At 42.1% G+C, this 20,423-nt stretch overlaps 1 protein-coding gene across 4 annotated transcripts; it reads left to right on the top strand.

Annotated features, from left to right (window-relative positions):
• Positions 1-139: 139 nt before the first annotated feature.
• Positions 140-18,288, top strand: ganabb (glucosidase II alpha subunit b). Of its 4 annotated transcripts, none has more exons than XM_033624087.2 (25): positions 140-283; positions 1,177-1,278; positions 1,388-1,496; positions 1,891-2,018; positions 2,811-2,990; positions 3,154-3,219; positions 5,795-5,852; positions 5,976-6,057; positions 6,168-6,264; positions 6,381-6,561; positions 6,683-6,836; positions 7,739-7,974; positions 8,145-8,271; positions 8,470-8,549; positions 11,049-11,189; positions 11,534-11,630; positions 11,736-11,837; positions 12,481-12,724; positions 13,393-13,457; positions 14,131-14,207; positions 14,901-14,975; positions 15,074-15,187; positions 15,292-15,401; positions 15,613-15,713; positions 15,800-18,288. In XM_033624087.2, exons 1-25 carry the CDS (start codon positions 192-194, stop codon positions 15,907-15,909), a joined length of 2,928 nt encoding a protein of 975 aa, XP_033479978.2. In that variant the 5' UTR covers positions 140-191; the 3' UTR covers positions 15,910-18,288. The 4 variants fall into 4 exon arrangements, with proteins under 4 accessions (XP_033479978.2, XP_033479968.2, XP_033479996.2 ...); XM_033624077.2 differs by having other exon boundaries at positions 5,792-5,852; XM_033624105.2 differs by lacking the exon at positions 3,154-3,219 and having other exon boundaries at positions 5,792-5,852.
• Positions 18,289-20,423: the final 2,135 nt, after the last annotated feature.

Below are 20,423 nucleotides of genomic sequence, written 5' to 3'. Positions count from 1 at the left end.
GAGTGGAGCCTGAAGGTGACGTGTCGGCGCCTGAGAGGAGGAATATGCAAACGAGGCCCATGTACATCCTCCTTTTATCACCAATATCATAAAAAGATCATTTCCACAAAGTAAATGTTGTAATATAACAATTCAATTCACATTAAATTCACTAGTTCAACGAAAATAAACATAAATATTTCAGTCATTTCATGAGAATCTTACTTTTTAACGATCTTTGTTGCGGACTGAAATGGGCGGAGCCAAGCGGAAGCATAACCAAGATGGCCACCTTCACTGAAAGGTAAGACAAAGCAGGTCCGCCGTTTCATCGCGAATTTATCGCTATTTTGATATGTTATCAGCACGTCCCATACCGGGGTTTATCGCTGTGGGTACACACTAACCAGACGCGTGAGCATTACTCACAGTTCTGGGGTTTAACGGCCGTGAGGGGAAGCCATAGTGGAAAGGTCTCGAACCCCCCTCAATTGAATTAACGGATTGACAGGCTGACTGTGCCGCTGTTAGCAAGGTTAGCACGATATCATGACCCGGAGAGGTGATTAACAGCAACACTGCTGTCAGACAATCAGGTGTTAGTCTGGCTGTAAAACTCTGGTGCATTATCCTTCTCAAATTAATAACTTGAGCCTGTTTTCTGATGTATTTTATTCAGATATCCGAGTGGGTGCTAGCTAACGTTAGCACACATTAGCTGATACGTTCGCTAATACTGTCAGTTGGCATTATTTCAAGTACATCACATCACCCGGCTTTGACAGGAGGATGGCGACTGGAAATGAGTCTCTACATGCAGGCCCGGGGTCTGACATGAAAAACTAGATTTTGGTTAACGGTTTAGATTTTAATATATGCAGACTGTGCAGCTGCAGCAGGATGAGGAAACGGGAAATGGGTTAGCTGCTTGTGACATTTTCAGGCGCTGTTTTTCACGTGAACACACATTTACCATCATAGAGATCAAAGTCTGTGTGTGTGTGTGTGTGTGTGTGTGTGTGTGTGTGTGTGTGTCTGCCTGCCTGCCTGTCTGTCTGTCTGGTTGTCTTCTGTACACACTTAGCTTCTGTATAAGTGCTACACTTTGGCTCTTGTCCTCTTGGGTAGCCACTTGAGCATTGTTAAACCAAAGGTGATCATCTTAAGTTTAAGTTGCCTCCTTAATTTTCTCTGAAGGATGGCGCCTGTCTTGGTGCTGTGGCTGGCCGTGTGCTTCATTGGGACTTGGGCTGTGGACAGGGGCAACTTCAAGACCTGTGACCAGAGTGCCTTTTGCAAGTGAGTGCAAGACAGAAGAATAACCCATTTATTCAATTAAAGACAGAAAAGCACTCAGTCGCTGATTTATCACCGGTGTCCGCTGTCTTTTTTATTAAATTTCAAACAGACGTCAGCGAGCATTGAAGCCTGGTGAGTCTCCCTATCGAGCCCTGCTGGAGACCATGGAGCTGACCAACACCAGACTCACGCTGCAGCTCATCAATGACAACAATAAGGTAAATCACACATATAGAAGCTGCTCACAAAGTGAACATTAGGGCTGCAAGAGGCATATGGCTCTAACTGCCCAACATCAGGATTTGCAGGTGCACTTTAAAGTACCACAATCAAACCTCTGACTAAAATGCCAGATATAGCCTCATGTTAAGCCTGTTCCCAGATCAGGAAATTGGTATACTATTATAAAGGCACAGGTTACAAGTTCCCCTTCTTTGTGGTATCAAAACCAAATGCCTAATAAGGCAAACCAAGTGTAGTGCTGAAATAAACTGGCCCTTGGCTGAACCCATTTGCAGACCTCTGCTGCAGTGCTCATGAGATAATAATAATACCCTCTTTTGCTGTTCCTCTATATCACCCCTTTCCTTCTCATTCATCTCCCTCTCTCAGGTGCGTCTGCTGCTTGAGCTCTACCGTCTCCAGGGAAACATAACAAGGGTGAAGATTAACGAGCTGAAGCCGCTGAAGCCTCGCTATGAGGTCCCAGACGTGCTCGTCAGGGAGCCACCTACTGAGCCGTAAGTCTCCAGAGGGGGTTACTCACTGTGTGGCGTGGAGTGGGTGCGTGGATGGAGGCTTTGATTTAAGATCATCAAAGTGAAAAGGCAAAATTAATACTTCCCCAAATCCCAAAACTGCTGTGACAGGATGCCTCTTCCAGGATAAATCGATTAACAAAAGATTAAAATATGCAGAGTAACAGAAGATTTGAAAAGAGAATATAGACCTGTTTTACAGAGGACATTTTGACGTCATAGTAGGTAAAGCACAGATAAAAATAATGATGTTTGAATTCCATTGAGCTGCTTCAGTGTCAGGGTCCTGGGGTTGTGCATGTTGGCTCACTGTCATGGTGTACTGGCACATCTGAGTAGAACAGAACCATCGCTAATGTAATTAAAACCCATGCTTTTCAAAGTCAACTGACTGCTTTGAAAAAGAGGGGTTAAGTAAGTAACTTCAAGTTTCCAAAGAAGTGACTCATAGGTGTGCCTGAATTGGGTAACATCTCATGACTAAAAAAAATCAACATTTTGTATGACTTTGAATATTTCATGAAAATAAAACATCCTTGTGTTGTTGAGCAGGTTGAGGCCTGTACCCACGGTGCATAACCTGATTGAAATTCTTCCAGTGACGTAAAAGAGCCAGTCATTTCAGATAATTGCCTTCGGGCTTTATTTTAGTTTTGCGTCACCAGGATCTAATAGGTCACACCTACAGCATGTAGACACACACCTGTTTTTTTTCTTAACCAAATCCTCTCTAACTTAACTTCCTCTCTCCCTTTCTCTTTCTCGCTGCCTCAGCCTGTCCCTCTTGTCTCAGGACGAGAACGGGGTAGTGCTCTCCCTGGGGGCAGAGTCTCAGAGGGTCATCGTCAGCGTCCGGCCCTTCCGCTTGGACATCATGGAAGGGCGAGACGTGCTGATGTCGCTGAACTCGCGTGGCCTGCTGGCGTTTGAGCACCTGAGGATGCGCAAGGACACGTGAGAAAACCACGCATGCACACACGTTGACAAATGCCAGCCCTTTCTTTTAATCCACGTCCTCACTGAGTGGATGATTTCTATTTTTGTTCCCATGAAATGGTTTGTTTTTTGAGTATTGTCTCTGACTCGTTGTTCTGTCCTCTTCTCCCTATCATCCTAGTTTCTCCTATAAAGTAACTAGCACAGTGGCTAGCGTGTGGGATAATATCAAGAGGGTATTCTCTAGGTAAAGACCCTTAAGATTTGTGAGTGTGTATTCTGTTCCTTGTGCTAATGCTGCCAATAGTGACAAAAATCGTAGGGACTCCCATCACACCAAGTACAGTGTGTACCCTCCAATAATTGTGACTGAGAGTGAGAAAGGGGTGTGGGTGAGCGTGTGCATGTCGGTGTTTAATTTGATCCAGAATTAAGGGGTCAGCTCAGCCCCCGTTACCATCCTCATATATTAAAGGATAATTTAAACTAATAATAAAAGAAATGCCACTTAGGAAGTTGATTTTTTTGTCTTATTTCATGAAACAAAGAAAAAATCATCCTGATCATGAAAAAACACATTCACCTGAATAATGTAGGCTCTGCTCTGCCAACCAGTAATGTTACTGTTTTGTCTGTTTAACAAAATCGTCCACGTAGACGTCCACGTAGTGTCACTCCAGCAGATCTAACACTGCAACTGCATGACTGACTGTGTTTCCAGTTATGTTGCCTGAAACTAGTTTTCACGCTTGCTCAGCTGATGGTGAGAGCTAACTGCGATAGATGGAAACTAATGCTAATGGTAGCAGGCATGGACCAGTTTAGAAGGCACATAGAGCAAAGCTTCTCTATCGTCACACACACGTAGCCTGAGTCCCACTATAGTTAGTGTCTCATTTTCAGGTACTGCGGCCCAGTTCCCAAACCCAGCAGCAACCTCTCTCTTTGTGGTTATACCTCAGTTTAAGGGGTCAGAGTTTTCTACACTGGGACACTTTCTGCAGTTTTTCTGGGGCAGCGCTGCTTTAGAGCTCTAAAGTCATTTTCTCATTACTGCGGGAAACAGCTCTTTGTAGGCGCCTCCATCATTGTTGTGTTTGTGGTGTGACAGCCCCGTACTAATGTATGCAGCGTGGCTGCAATTTAAGATGGAGGCTAAATTCATGAGGAGTGTTACAGAGTGTGATCATCAAATTGAGATCAAACTGAAAATGTTTGAGGAAATATCAGCCTTCAGATTTTGTTACTGTGTTTGATACAAAAATGCAGTTTGAGTCTGAGCACTACCAAGATGTAGCGGGAGTTTCTACCAAGTATTATTGCCTAATGTAAAAAGGTTATATAAAGCCTTATGTGGCTTCAGAGGGAGCTGTGCGAAGTCTGAGACATTGAGCCAACTGGGGTTAATGTCTTTGAAAATGAATTTGAAAATGAAAAATAAATACAGGGATGTGTAGTTAAAAGAAGGGAAAGCTCTGTAGCTCCTTATCTCTACTTAAGGCCACAGACTCAAGGCTACATTAGTTTGCTTGGGTCTAGACCTTTGAATCTGCCCACTCGACTGAGTTGACTGACGCTTCTGGCATTGTGACATGGAGCAGTAGTTGTTGTAGAGCAATGCGCTGGAATCAAATAGGAGTAATAATGACAAAGGTTACTGCTATATACAGGGAAGACGCTGGTGTTGTCCAAAATATTGATTAATCGATACATATAGACCCTGAATATTTGAAACTGTTTCAGTGGTTATATTCCACAGTATCAGTACATTACTTATTGTCAGTGTTCACCACAGTCATTCAGATGTTTTCTGCTCCTGACCAAGGAAAGAAATGTTGGCGATGTCATGTAATAGCCTTGTTATATTTATCTTTTAATAAATAATGTAATCCGTAAGCTCCCAGTGTCAATATTTCCTTTGGTATCGCATATTTGTCTTTCAAAGTATTGTATCAAAGTTAGAATCGTCATATCTTCTCAGTATTGCCCAACATCATTGTTTGTTTTACTTTGGTTTGCTCCAACCTGAAAACCCAGGCAAAATGATTATGTTGGCATGGCTACACATCAGTGATTGTGATTGGTTCAGGAAAATCGAATCCCTTTCCTCAGCCGAAATAGATTAGAGTGGATGTCAAACTGAAGATGGAAATATACTTAACGACTTGGCAATTCTTCCTGATATCATGCAAACATTAGCTGCTCCTAGCATAAAACACCCAAAACTTCGGCTGAACTGTTGTCAAGTTGCATTGTGGGTAGGCACCAGGTTTGTTCGTCAAGAGCCTTGTTTTCCGCTGCAGTGTGAACATGGCGTAAGACTTTTCAAAGCACATTTTGGCACCAGTGCCTCTTGCATGTGTCATGCACATCATACACCTTCGCAGTGACTGCCTTGTTTGATGGGTCTTTGGTGCAATGCCTTGGCCTCAATCACACCCTGTTATACTGGGGATCCACTGGGTACCAGCAGATTCTGTAAGGAGCCTTGTGGGTGTTACATGCAGCAGCCTCTAGAGGTCCTGTCCCATAGTGCCGAGCTTAAATAGCCACAAGGTAGGGAGTTGCTCAGTCCCCTTTGTCATTAAAGTCAAGTCAATGAAGACCTTGTAGAGTATCTGTTAGATGTCATCATTGTGGAGTCAGGGAGTATTCACCAATCTCCCTGTTTGTATGTCCTTTTCCTTTTTATCAAAGTATAATTAAACTCCCATATATTGTCACTCGTCTCAAGATATCATGGCTTTACTTATGTGGTATATCTTTCTTCTTCCCATATCCCCTTCCTCACCCCTCCCTGCACTCTTTGTTTTGTGAAGCAGTCAGGCAGACCCAGAGGCCGAGAAGAAAGAGGAGGCTGATCCGGCAAACCAGGCCGAGGTACTACTCTCTAAAATGGGTTTACTCTTCCTCTCATTATTTTAAACACAGCACTTAAATGCTGTATCTCAGCCTGGATCTTCTCTTGTAAATGACATTACTGTGTCTCTGTTCGCCTGCCAGACAGCTAAAGAAGAGGACGAGAAAGCAGAAGATGGGATGTGGGAGGAAACATTTAAATCACATTCAGACAGCAAACCTAGTGGTAAGTCCTGCTTACATGTTCACGTTTTCCTATTATATCTGAAATAAGTCTCGCTTGTAAATGATGATGATGTCTCCTTTAACTGATAATTGGTTGCTCTCGCCTCACAGGTCCATCCTCTATTAGTTTAGATTTTTCGTTGCCAGGTGTGGAGCACGTCTACGGTATCCCAGAACACGCAGATACGCTCAGACTTAAAACAACAGAGTGAGTATCATCAGCAAGTCATATTACACATACAAGATGGAGGTTGAGTTGCCTTTGTGTTCAGCGTAGTCTTCGCAGGATTGGATCAAGTCTGAGCGTGTGTTTTTCTGTTTCAGTAATGGAGATCCTTATCGGCTCTATAACCTGGATGTGTTCCAGTACGAGCTGTATAACCCTATGGCCCTTTACGGCGCTGTCCCGGTCATGTTGGCCCACAACGCCCAGCGGACCACAGGCATCTTCTGGCTCAATGCTGCTGAGACGTGGGTAGATATCAGCTCCAACACAGCTGGAAAGGTATGTCCCTTTTTTCCTTTCTCCATAGTTCCTGGAACTGTTGTTGTCAAAAATAGCCAGTGGTAAATGTCTGCTGCACCAAAGCCCAGAGCTTCACTCACTCAATTTGGTCTCTTTCCAGACCGTGTTTGGAAAAATGCTGGATTACGTTCAAGGCTCCAGTGAGACTCCACAGACAGACGTGCGCTGGATCTCTGAAAGCGGCATCATCGATGTCTTCATTATGCTTGGACCAACACCCAAAGACGTCTTCTCTCAGTATGCCTCCCTCACAGGTAGGAAGATGGATGACCAGCCATTTGCACAAACACTTAAAGGAGTATTTCACTGCTGGCAAGATGGTCTTTTTTATCAAACTGGGCTGTCTATGCAGTAGACAGATCCAAGTACTTTTGAAATTGATGCTACGTGACCAGAGAAAACAGAGGAAAAGGGTTGTGGTGTTTGCTTTGCTTAAAAGGTAGAAAAGCTACAACTACCAGAATGCAGTGTGCCACACTGGACCAATAAACGCTCCAGCTGGTTGGTGACATAATGCAAGCTTGTTCATTTTGACAAAGGACAATGTCGCCTTCATGTAAGGTTAGGAGATATGTTAAAAATGTTTAACTGGCAGCCCAGCAACTGACAATATATTTGTGCAAGTAGGTGTGTTCAAGCAGCGAGTTTGCTGTCTTCCAGAAGCTCTATTAGCTTTTTTTAATCTAAAAAAGAATTTTAAAAACTCACAAAATGTCAAAGGAAATTTCTTTTTTAATTTTCCCTATTAAACAGAAAAACACAACCATACACTTTTTAAACTGATGACCTTGTTGACTGACTGTAAAGCACACTACATTCAAACTTGACAGTCTTTGGTTTGTCTTTCTATTGCTCCAACAATTACCAGTCTGGTTAGGTTGAAATAAAGCCTTGATTCACCGAGTTAGATATGAAAGTTTGCTGGCTTTTTACGCTGTCTCTCTCTGCCATTGCTGGCCTCTTTGTGCTTACTGAAAATCATTGAAAATTGCTCAGAATACAAAAAAACTGTCAATTTGCTCGGCCTTTTGCTAATACTCTATATATTCATCAAATCGTCCGACACTAATTAACTACTTGATACCAGTGTGGGTATCTGTAATCATTTGACTGACCTCCTCTTGTCTTCTTACCTCCTCCTGCTGTGGTCCATCAGGCACCCAGTCCTTCCCTCCCCTGTCTGCTGTGGGTTACCACCAGTGCCGCTGGAACTACAATGACCAGGAAGACGTGCAGGCGGTGGATGCCGGCTTCGATGAGCACGACATCCCCTATGACTTTATCTGGCTTGACATCGAGCACACGGACGGCAAGCGCTACTTCACCTGGGATCCTCACAAGTTTGCAACACCAAAGGAAATGCTGCAGGGTCTCTCAGACAAGAAACGCCAGGTACATACGACAAATAATCCAACATTACTGTACGTTGTTATGAATGTGAGGATTCATAGTTTTTGGGTTTTCTGGCCAAAAATTCTCCAGTATCTATTTTACTTTCTATTAAACTTAACCTGAAATCTCAGGAAAGTAAATCACCTGCTTCTTCTTCTGTTTTGTTCTAGATGGTGGCCATTGTGGACCCTCATATCAAAGTAGACAGCAACTACAAGATCCACAATGAAATCCGCAGTCGAGGTTTCTATATCAAGAATAAAGATGGTGGAGACTACGAGGGCTGGTGCTGGCCTGGTAAGAGACTGACAACTCATAACAGTCACCAGCAAATAGATAGAAAACACATTAGTAAATAAGCTTCATGAACTGGATTATTACTGAGAAACATGACAGTCATAGTGAGGTGTTTCTCAGAGATTATTACAATGAATATTTTTCTCACAAGCCTCTCTGTTCTTCCTCTTTCTCCTCGGGACGGTTAATGTCCTTCAGGTAGTGCCGGCTATCCAGACTTCACCCGTACGGACATGAGGGAGTGGTGGGCCAGCATGTTCGCCTACGATCAGTATGAGGTGAGGACATTTGTCAGTTACACATTTGCAACTACATGCATGAGTGAGATACTAAAGATTTGTCATGTTGGCTATTGCTATGTGACAGCCTGCTATAAGAAAGGAAAGTAATTGAAGAACTACACTAGAACACTAGATCCTTTTTGCGTTTTGTTTTTGGAAACCTTTGTTAAACCGCCACAAGCTCTTTTTCCACAACACTCAGTATCATTAGCAGACTTTCCCATTAAAGAATAAATCTCAAAGATTTAATGTTTTTTCTAAGTCTCTATCACCAGATAAGGTAACACAATGATGATTAAGCCTTTGGCCCACTGATGAAAGCATTGCAATATTTACATATTCATTCACAGGAAATGCAGTTGTTTTTCAGTGAGCGTAGCACTTACCGCTAACATTCATTAAAATGGGTCTACAGAACAAAACAACAATCATTCAGCAGTGAATCAGTTTGAAAAACTGCAGGGAGTAATGGAACAAAAAGGAGCAGCCACACTGAGCTGTTAGATGAAGAGCTGCAGGCGACAGGCTGCACACCTCCAGCTCAGCGAGGTAGCCAACTCCTTTCATTGTGTCCTGCTGTTTGTAGACTCACGCTGTGTGCAGCATAAAATCAGATCACGGTTGCTCACAGAATGTTGGAGAAAGGCCAGTTATTGCTGGACTTGTTTATTAAAACAACAGTAGTTTGTTTTGCTGCACCCAGAGCTCTGTAACCTGTAGTTTTAAATCATATTTATCATCTCTAGTAATGACAGGTGTCGCTAAATCAACCAGGACTGAAATCCTCAAGACTGCCACTTAAAAATTGCACTTTTTTTAAGGTTTATCTGAAAATGTACAGTACAGGCCAAAAGTTTGGACACACCTTCTCATTCAATGCGTTTTCTTTATTTTCATGACTATTTACATTGTAGATTCTCACTGAAGGCATCAAAACTATGAATGAACACATGTGGAGTTATGTACTTAACAAAAAAAGGTGAAATAACTGAAAACATGTTTTATATTCTAGTTTCTTCAAAATAGCCACCCTTTGCTCTGATTACTGCTTTGCACACTCTTGGCATTCTCTCCATGAGCTTCAAGAGGTAGTCACCTGAAATGGTTTCCACTTCACAGGTGTGCCTTATCAGGGTTAATTAGTGGAATTTCTTGCTTTATCAATGGGGTTGGGACCATCAGTTGTGTTGTGCAGAAGTCAGGTTAATACACAGCCAACAGCCCTATTGGACAACTGTTAAAATTCATATTATGGCAAGAACCAATCAGCTAACTAAAGAAAAACGAGTGGCCATCATTACTTTAAGAAATGAAGGTCAGTCAGTCCGGAAAATTGCAAAAACTTTAAATGTGTCCCCAAGTGGAGTCGCAAAAACCATCAAGCGCTACAACGAAACTGGCACACATGAGGACCGACCCAGGAAAGGAAGACCAAGAGTCACCTCTGCTTCTGAGGATAAGTTCATCCGAGTCACCAGCCTCAGAAATCGCAAGTTAACAGCAGCTCAGATCAGAGAGCAGATGAATGCCACACAGAGTTCTAGCAGCAGACCCATCTCTAGAACAACTGTTAAGAGGAGACTGCGCCAATCAGGCCTTCGTGGTCAAATAGCTGCTAGGAAACCACTGCTAAGGAGAGGCAACAAGCTGAAGAGATTTGTTTGGGCCAAGAAACACAAGGAATGGACATTAGACCAGTGGAAATCTGTGCTTTGGTCTGATGAGTCCAAATTTGAGATCTTTGGTTCCAACCGCCGTGTCTTTGTGAGACGCAGAAAAGGTGAACGGATGGATTCCACATGCCTGGTTCCCACTGTGAAGCATGGAGGAGGAGGTGTGATGGTGTGGGGGTGTTTTGCTGGTGACACTGTTGGGGATTTATTCAAAATTGAAGGCACACTGAACCAGCATGGCTACCACAGCATCCTGCAGCGACATGCCATCCCATCCGGTTTGCGTTTAGTTGGACGATGATTTATTTTTCAACAGGACAATGACCCCAAACACACCTCCAGGCTGTGTAAGGGCTATTTGACCAAGAAGGAGAGTGATGGAGTGCTGCGGCAGATGACCTGGCCTCCACAGTCACCGGACCTGAACCCAATCGAGATGGTTTGGGGTGAGCTGGACCGCAGAGTGAAGGCAAAGGGGCCAACAAGTGCTAAACACCTCTGGGAACTCCTTCAAGACTGTTGGAAAACCATTTCAGGTGACTACCTCTTGAAGCTCATGGAGAGAATGCCAAGAGTGTGCAAAGCAGTAATCAGAGCAAAGGGTGGCTATTTTGAAGAAACTAGAATATAAAACATGTTTTCAGTTATTTCACCTTTTTTTGTTAAGTACATAACTCCACATGTGTTCATTCATAGTTTTGATGCCTTCAGTGAGAATCTACAATGTAAATACTCATGAAAATAAAGAAAACGCATTGAATGAGAAGGTGTGTCCAAACTTTTGGCCTGTACTGTATATCCACAACTTCTGTCCACCTTCCAGGGTTCAATGGAGAACCTGTATACATGGAATGACATGAATGAGCCGTCAGTCTTCAACGGACCAGAGGTCACCATGCACAAGGACGCGATGCACGGAGTCTGGGAGCACCGTGATGTGCACAACTTGTATGGCTTCTATGTGGTGAGTGCACAAGATCTGACTGTGGCTTTGTGTGAAAGACTGAACCTTTCTCTTAATTATTTCTTTGCATTTCATCCTCTTTATGTTTCTTAGTCTGGTTGAGTATTCACGCATGAAAGTAACTATTAGGCTGCTGTAGTTGAGTTATTTGAGAATTGACTATCCAAGCATGTAGAACATGTTGAATGAGACACAATTTAAAGTTTTAGCAAAATAAAATGACCTGTAGCCATCAGACGTGGGCAGCTCTGGACAGGGGAAAATATCCTTATACTTTTGATGACGTTTATTTTCCAGCAGTGGGAATGAATTGAGTGACGTTGTGATTTTAAAACATTCTGCAGCAAATGGCCACAGCGGAGGGTCAGATCCAGAGGTCAGGAGGAGTTGAGCGACCATTTGTGCTGACCAGAGCCTTCTTTGCTGGGTCGCAGCGCTACGGTAAGCCCCTTACTGCTTTTACTTCTTATTCCACCTGCTAGAAAACCTTTTGTCAGGTTATTTTATCCCAGGGCCCTAAGTGTTTAAGTGTGTTTCTGTCTGTAGGTGCTGTATGGACCGGAGATAATGCTGCTGAATGGGACCATCTGAAGATCTCTATCCCCATGTGTCTGAGCCTGGGCCTGGTTGGAATCTCTTTCTGTGGTGGTGAGTATCATCAAGCTTCACTGTCTGCTGTTACTCTGGTGGTTTGTCCATTTGGTCAGCAGAAACATGCTAGATGAACAAAATATTCGGAGGACTGCTGAAAGGTTTTGTGGCTGACTTTTGAAAGAGTTTGTCAGTGTTTGTGTTTATAGCATGTGGAGTTTAACTCATGTTGTTGTAGATAAATCAGCACAAGCACTACAACTTAATTTAATTTATTTATTTTCTAAGGAAAGAAATTAATCCATTGAAATCAATATTCTGAAAATAATTTGACTTGGCTCTCCCAACAGTGTTTTTTTAATGTTGTCATGGAAACATGGCCACATAAATTGCATGAGGTGTCACCATGGTGAGAGCGCAGGTTCCTTGGGTAATCTAACTGCAGTTAGATGAATCAGTCATGCTGGCTGTGTGTATGAAGCTAGTGTTCACGGTTTTTATGTCATCACACCCGCATTAAATAAAGATAAATTAGTACAAGAAACTCATTCATGTCTCATTCCAGCCATATGCTGCTAAAACTAGAAGCTCTTAGGAGGATGTTGTGTCTGCCTGTTTTGTTTTCCCAAGACATTTTATTTATACCATCCTGTGAACAGCCTAGACCTGACACTAACAGTGACCCCCATCTGTCTCACAGCTGACGTTGGTGGTTTCTTCAAGTCTCCCAGCACTGAGCTGCTGGTGCGTTGGTACCAGACGGGGGCGTACCAGCCGTTCTTCAGGGCCCACGCCCACCTGGACACCCCCCGCCGCGAGCCCTGGCTGTTTGGTCCTGAAAACACAGCGCTGATCCGGGAAGCGGTGCGCCAGCGCTACACCCTCCTGCCCTACTGGTACCAGCAGTTCTACCAAGCACATCGCACTGGAGAGCCTATCATGAGGTGAGGGCAGAGCAGCAAGCATTGTTGGTGTTTGTGTCTTTGTCATGTCATCTTCGCTGTAATGGTGAGCTCATATATCAGTACCTGCTTGTCTTTGGTGTCCAACTAGAGATCATATCGCTCTGGCTTTTTGAAGTAACAATACACAACTAAACTACTTCCTGTTACAAAATAATTAAGCCTTTGCCGGTAAATCCTAAGGCTCCATTGTATTATTTGCAAATGAAAAGTAATGATTCACAATCTAATAACCAGTATCATTTACATAAAATAATTTGGCTACTTTATAACTTTGTGCCAGACAACACACAGATCTCTTCAGTGATTTAAATCTGACAGAACAGAGTGTAAATACCAGTGTGTTAAGATGTCACACATTACTGCAGTGTACTACGTAATGGAGCTGTGCATTTATTATTTATTTCAATGTTATATTTGCAGGGATAGTGCACTATCAAAAATAATTGCAACAGAGTTAGCTAACAGCTAATTTGCATCTGTTGTCCTGGGCAGTGGACAAAATAATACCCCATATAATATCCCAGTGCACAAAATCCAGTGTGTTGTTGGTTTGAATTCTCTGCAGATTTCAGTCATTTGCTTTGATGCAGCTGAAAATCTTTTGAAGTCGTGTTACTCATCTCTGCCCACCTGTGTCTCTGTTGCAGACCTCTGTGGGTGGAGTATCCTCAGGATCCTGATACCTTCGCTCTGGATGACGAGTTCTTGATCGGTGAGACTCAGAACACCTAAACTTTAATGTTTCCTGTTTGAACAGAGCCATACAAGAGATCTGTTCATAATTTTAGTTACGAATTTCTCCCCAAAAAACATGTCTGATCATCTAAGTTGCTTTCAATAATGGGTCAGATTAAATACCAAGTCTGTGCTGCTCAGTTGCACAAACCTATATGGTGTTGTAACATCATGATAGCATGTTTTGGGTGTGGATCACTTCTGTGAAGTGTGCAAACAGCCGAGGTACAAGATGTCGCTGCACACTATATTGTTATTTTATCATCATTGTAATATCAACTTACAAGATAAGCACATTGTGAAAGACAGCGATATTGCACTCAGGGATTTTTTGAGTTAGTTGTTAGTTTCAGTAGAAAACTGCTCACTATCATTCTTTTTTTCTTGGTGCCTTTGTGTTCAGTTCAGTGTTCAAATTTTTCAGTAATATATGTTAGGAATAATATCCTTTTAATTTTTTTATTCAACAACCAATTTGTAAATGTGTCTGTTTATTTGCAAGTCACATCATATTTTCCTCATATTGCGCAGCCCTAATACTACACGACAAACTATGATAGAATGAAAACTTGTGTGTCAGTTATTAGAGTAAGACAGACGAGGTTTAACATGTTTATCAGATCCACTGATGTCACTTAACTCTGCTGCAGGAAGAGATCTGTTGGTGCACCCCGTTACTGAGGAGGGAGCCAGGGGAGTCACCGCCTACCTGCCTGGCAAAGACGAGGTATGACGAAGATGCACAGAGGCATCAAAGGGGAACACCACCTAAATTATGAATTCCAACATGTTCTTCCCATGGCCTAGGAAAGATCAATCAGTATTTGTGAGCATGAGCTGCTCTCTCTCAAAGCTGGAGACAAGAGAAGTAAAGCAGGATTTACACTATTGCATCAGCTCTATGCAGAGCTTATGCATGTGGCCTGCGCTGTTGAGAGCATTTATGCTTGTTTGGTGGTGTGTCTGTCACTCTGCAGTTACACCTCCAAACCACAAGTTGGTGTCAGGGTTTCTGTAAAGTGCTGTAAAGTTTAGTTGATTCAAAACCCACCCAAAACTCATTTTAAACACACATTAAACATGGCAGAGACAGTTTCAAACACAAGAACCCAAATCGGCTTCACTATAACTCGCAGCATTCACAGATAAAGCATTTGTCTTTTATCACAAATTTGAGTTTTGGCACTCCAACCTTGTACTTTGGAAAGAGTTGTTCATTTTTACTACTGTTTATGGTCTGTCTTAGACTGTAGGAATAACATGTATGAATCCTGAAAATGGGTGCAGTTCCCTTTTAACACATCTTGCTGAGTCTTTCTGATGTCAGAGTGAACGTCAGTGTTGAACTTGAATGATTCTGCCTTAAAGGTGATTCATATTGAGGTCTCCTTGTCTTAACTTGTGTGTGTGTTTTCCTCAGGTTTGGTTTGATGTCCACACCTTCCAGAAGCACAACGGGGCCCAGAACCTTTACATCCCTGTCACTATAAGCTCTGTAAGATGCACACAATTTCTACATTTCAACATCTTTCAGAGTTTATATTTTCCTAATTTCCTCTGGTTTTAATCCTGAGCTTTCTGTCTTCTTCTCAGATTCCTGTGTTCCAGCGTGGCGGCTCCATTATTCCCAGGAAGAACCGAGTTCGCAGGTCCTCCTCCTGCATGACACACGATCCCTACACTCTATATGTGGCTCTTAACCCCCAGGTAACTCAGTGGTACACACCACGATGACAGCTGCACAATACAGCTGTCAGTCGCCGCTGTTTTGACATACTGCATCGTCACACTTATGACCTTCTGTCTGACAGAGAACTGCAGAGGGTGAGCTCTACATTGACGATGGCCACACCTTCAACTATGACAAGAAGGAGTTCATTCACAGGAGGCTTTCCTTCGCCAACAACATCCTCTCCTCTGTGTGAGTGGTCAACATTTTCTACCTGCTTCTCTTTAAGTGAAAACACACCCTCAGATGGGCTCTTAGATATTTCAGTTCCCTTCAGATCTTTGTTGTGTCACAAACCTAAAAGTAGAAACCATTTATGATCTGTATTACAGCTGTTACTTTCTTATGTTTGTATTGTAGTATTGTATTAAGTATTAAATCCATGTCTCTGCTTGGCTCACAGTGACCTGGTTCCAGACGCCCAGTTTTCCACCCGCTCCTGGATTGAACGTATTGTCATACTGGGGGCCAGTAAGCCCAGTAAGGTTACTCTGAAGACTGCAGGTGCGTGCCATTTTCCTCGCAGTGCTCTCATTTTCCCCCTGAAGGTCTTCTTTCTCTAACTCCGTCTCTTTTCTTCTGTTTTGCAGATGGTCAGGAGAGCCAGCTAGAGTTCGACTTTGACGCCTCCATGTCGGTGTTGACGCTTCGCAAGCCCGGCATGAACGCAGGGTTAGATTGGAACGTGGTGCTCCAGTAACCATGGAGACAGGAGAGGAGGAGCAGGAGGAGAAACTGACTGAAATGGACTGAACACGTGGAGAAAGAGAGGGAGAGGAGGGAACAGACACAAGGCGCTGATGCCCATGACTAACTACAGCGAGACAGCAGGATAGCCATAATGGGAAATAAAGGACATAAATGCACACACACACACACACAACACATAAATACACACAGTTTACATCCCTACACACACAAACACACACACACACACACAAACACACAAACAAACTCATGTAGACCTGTCAGTTGAACTGAGCCATGTAACGTCTCTGCCATGTCCCTCTTGTGTTCAGTCACACTGTAATACCTAACAAAAAGAGGCTACTACTAGATAGATAATTCTGTTTGTCACATTTTTCAAATAGAGAAACAACTGAGAAAAATCATGTCATTGAAATGAATCTCTGGGGTAAAGAAAGAAAACATTCAGGCACTCTTCTTTTTTGTTTTTCTTCTTCTTTTTTTTTTTTTTTTTAATATCGTCCACTTGGTGTATCCATCCAGTCTGCCTCAGAAGAAAGATCGCTGCTCTGGAGGACCGTTTGCCATTTAAAATGAAGGTTCGCATTCAAAGCACATGCTCCACCTGCTGGTGATTCCCTCATATCTGTTTCTGACTTGATGCTCTTCGGAAAAAAATTCATTCCAGCCCTTGTTTAAGCCAAGCGTTCAGATCAGCTCAGAGCTCAGCCTTCTGCACTCGTGCCACATTTCATATGTCTTGGGGAGGGCTTGCCAACAATCAGCTGTATGGCTCCACACTTAAAGGGATAGGTTGGATATTTTAAGGTACTTATCCATAGTCGGTGTATCACATAGAGTAGATGGTGGTCGGCATGCCCTCGTGAGTGGATAAGCAGACAGGAATACCGCCACAGAACTTTATTAGTGTGCAGTGGCAGCAAAGTGTATTTTAGCCACCTAAACAGAATCAACAACGGTTAAATGTATGCTGTATTTAGAGTATTTCACCACTTTAACTTGCCATTAAACAGCCTTTTAAGACGGAACTACAGCTATTAATTGCTTTCTTCAAAGCCACCAGACTTCATTGACAAAAACAGTAATTTTAGCTGTAAGGACACGGGAGCCGCTGGTCGACTGCTGCCTCGATTTATTAGTTTGTTTGGGTTATTGTGTGACTTTGGGGAATCTGAACTAAAACTTTAAACACTAAAGTCACAAAAAAAAACATAAAAGCAAACTGATTGAGGCAGCGGTAGACCAGCAGCAACTGTTGTCCAGTGAGCTTAAATTACTGTTTTTGTCAATGGAGTCAGGTGGCTTTAAAGAGACACAATATATAGATGTAACAGCTTCAGTGTCCCTTCGGAAAGAGCTGTCTGACAGCAAGGTAAGGCTGTGGAAATATTTTTAATTTAGCTAACTGAAACTGAGTTGTTTTTTTTTCCAAGATGGCTGAAATACATTTTGTTGCTTATGTCTGCTTAATCCTGCCTGTTTCTCCAAACTGGGGGTGTGCTGACAGACGTGTACTGTAGCTAATAGGCTGACTATGCATAAATACCTCATACAACCTTACTTAAAAAAAAAAAAAAAAAAAAAAGGACCTATCCCTTTTCCTTTCATCCTGCAGTATTTAATCTCACCACAAAATGGAAATAATTGATTATGTCTCTTACCAATCCTGTCCACTCTCCTTAGCCTTTCCCCGAGCTCGTCTCATGAACTTGTGTGCATGGAAATGATTCAGTATCACCGCTTCACTATGGAACTGAGCAGGTCAGGTCGTTTTCGGCTTTTCTCTTGAACAAGCTTGGCAGTGGGAATCGCTTCAGGGGACTGAACCACTGATGTTTGCGGATCATCCCGTTGACGTGCTTTATTTGTTTTATCAACTTCTTTTCCCAACGTTGTTTACTAGATTATTTTTAATGCACTTGACGAAGAGTGAGAACTTAAAAAGTTGTTTAGATTTTCTTGTGTTACTAGGTGTCGGGACCGTCCAGGATTTCCAGTGTGTCACTTCGATCATAATGAACGGGTCAGATTTTAACTTTCAAAGGTGTCTCACTGGTAAATGTTCATTTAAAGCCTGTTGATTTACACAACAATCTTGAATGCACACTGAGTACTTATAAATATTCAAGTGACTCTCTGGAGACTCTGGACCGTGTCCCGTCTAGTCAAATCATTGGACCTTTTTTTTAGGGACTTTGTTGTTCTGAGTTTGTCTCCTTGATTGTTTTTATGATCATTAATGTACATGTTGCTGCAATTTTGTTGGTGATGGCTTGAACTGGTGGAAATGGAAGTGAAGGAACAGACTGTCAATCAAAGTTGTCAGATGTAATCTAAAAGATAAGACCAAGTGAAAATAAAGTTGACCAAATGTAAAAGAAGTCCCTGTTCTTTTTTTTTTTTTTTTTTTTGGTTTATTCCTTCCTGACCACATGCCTGTAATTTATGGAGACTTTTTTTGACAGGACTGGATTGTATTCATATTTGTTTGGGTCTCTTTGACATTGTTTAAAAGCAGGTTTGTTTTCAGAGAGATTTTGGGTAGAGTATCACTGTAGTGTCACAATAAAATAAGATGTAGCATACACACTAACCATAGCCAGCTGTGCTGAAATTACCCAGATAAAGTAAGTGGTGGAATGAAGTGATCATCAAGGATTAATGTTGGAGCAATGTTCAATAAGACCAAATCCACCAAAGTTTTTTTTCAACTGAAGTTGTGGACTGTGTTTTCTAGACATTTGTCACAAAAAAGAAATGATTATGTAGTGAAATGTTGGACTAGTGGGGAACGTAAAAAAAAATTTAAGCTTAACCAGTGTAGTGTGTGGGGTTAACAGATCAGTGGATCTCCTTTAGACTAAGGTCCCAGCTCACTCGTACAATAAAAACTTTGCATTGAATGAGGGAGGTTTGACACAGTGTCATTTTATCAGAGCCTGTATTTTTAAAGTTTTAAATACTAATTGACTATGTGAGTATGCACGTGCTGCTGTGAAGCGACAGTACTAACCACAGCACCCTCCTCTAAAGAGTGTACTATTGAAAAAAAGGACTTCAAAGACTTAGGAAAAGACACCTGATATGTTAGATAGGGGCACATAGATGCTCCAATGTTAATACCGTTTTACCCAGATCTTGTCGCTGTAAAATGTTAAAACTTTGCTTTTGACCTTTAAAAAATGTCCCACTGAATCCATAAAGGTAAACTTATGATGCATTACTCCTGCCATTTCCCCTGGGTCGGGCCCTTTGGACTAAAACTGAGCTCTGGGCCCTTGTTGGTGCCCAGGTTCCTCCCTCTCACTCTGCAGAGTGTATATATTGTATATGTGTATATATACTTATAGTGTGTATGTAGTTGTGTTTAGGTGGACATGAGTTTCAGTGCACTCAGCACAAACACAGGGCAGTTTCATTATATTTGGATAAGACTTTAACACGTTTTTCATCTGTCCGTCCTGGAAGAGGGATCCCTCCTCACTTGCTCTTCCTGAGGTTTCTTGGGGGGGCGGTTTTCAAAAGGGTTTTGTTGGGGGGAGTTTCTCCTTATCCGCTGTGAGGGTCCTAAAGACAGAGGGGTGTGGTATGTTGTAAAGCCCTCTGAGGCAAACTATGATTTGTGATAATGGGCTTTATAAATTTTTATTAAAATTAAATTAAAAATTGAAAGTTGACACCATATTTTAAGATACTTACTTACATTTTAGAGTAGGGTGGAATCAAAATAAAAAAGCTGGAATATCTTTAATAATGTGACCACTAAATATCACTACAGCTTCTGGGGAATTTTTTTTTTTTTTTTCACTGAAAATTAGGCCCTATGTTCCCACAGCCCTATGTTCCCACATCTCTAAGATTTTTCTTGAAATTAGGCCCTATGTTCCCACAGCCCTATGCCACACAGCCCTATGTTCCCACATTTCTAAGATTTTTCTTGAAATTAGGCCCTATGTTCCCACAGCCCTATGTTCCCACATTTCTAAGATTTTTTCTTGAAATTAGGCCCTATGTTCCCACAGCCCTATGTCCCCACAGCCCTATGTTCCCACATTTCTAAGATTTTTCTTGAAATTAGGCCCTATATTCCCACATTTCTAAGATTTTTTCTTGAAATTAGGCCCTATGTCCCCACAGCCCTATGTTCCCACATTTCTAAGATTTTTCTTGAAATTAGGCCCTATGTTCCCACATTTCTAAGATTTTTCTCAAAATAGGCCCTATGTTCCCACAGCCCTATGTTCCCACATTTCTAAGATTTTTTCTTGAAATTAGGCCCTATGTTCCCACATTTCTAAGATTTTTCTTGAAATTAGGCCCTATGTTCCCACAGCCCTATGTTCCCACATTTCTAAGATTTTTTCTTAAAATTAGGCCCTATGTTCCCACATTTCTAAGATTTTTTCTTAAAATTAGGCCCTATGTTCCCACATTTCCCATATTTCTAATATTTTTTTCAAAATTAGGCCCTGTGTTCCCACATTTCTAGGACATTTTCAGGTCTTG

The sequence above is a fragment of the Epinephelus lanceolatus genome, chromosome 7, assembly GCF_041903045.1.
Source record: "Epinephelus lanceolatus isolate andai-2023 chromosome 7, ASM4190304v1, whole genome shotgun sequence".
NCBI classification, from domain to species: Eukaryota; Metazoa; Chordata; class Actinopteri; order Perciformes; family Serranidae; genus Epinephelus; species Epinephelus lanceolatus.
This window is presented reverse-complemented; position numbering and strand designations above follow the sequence as displayed.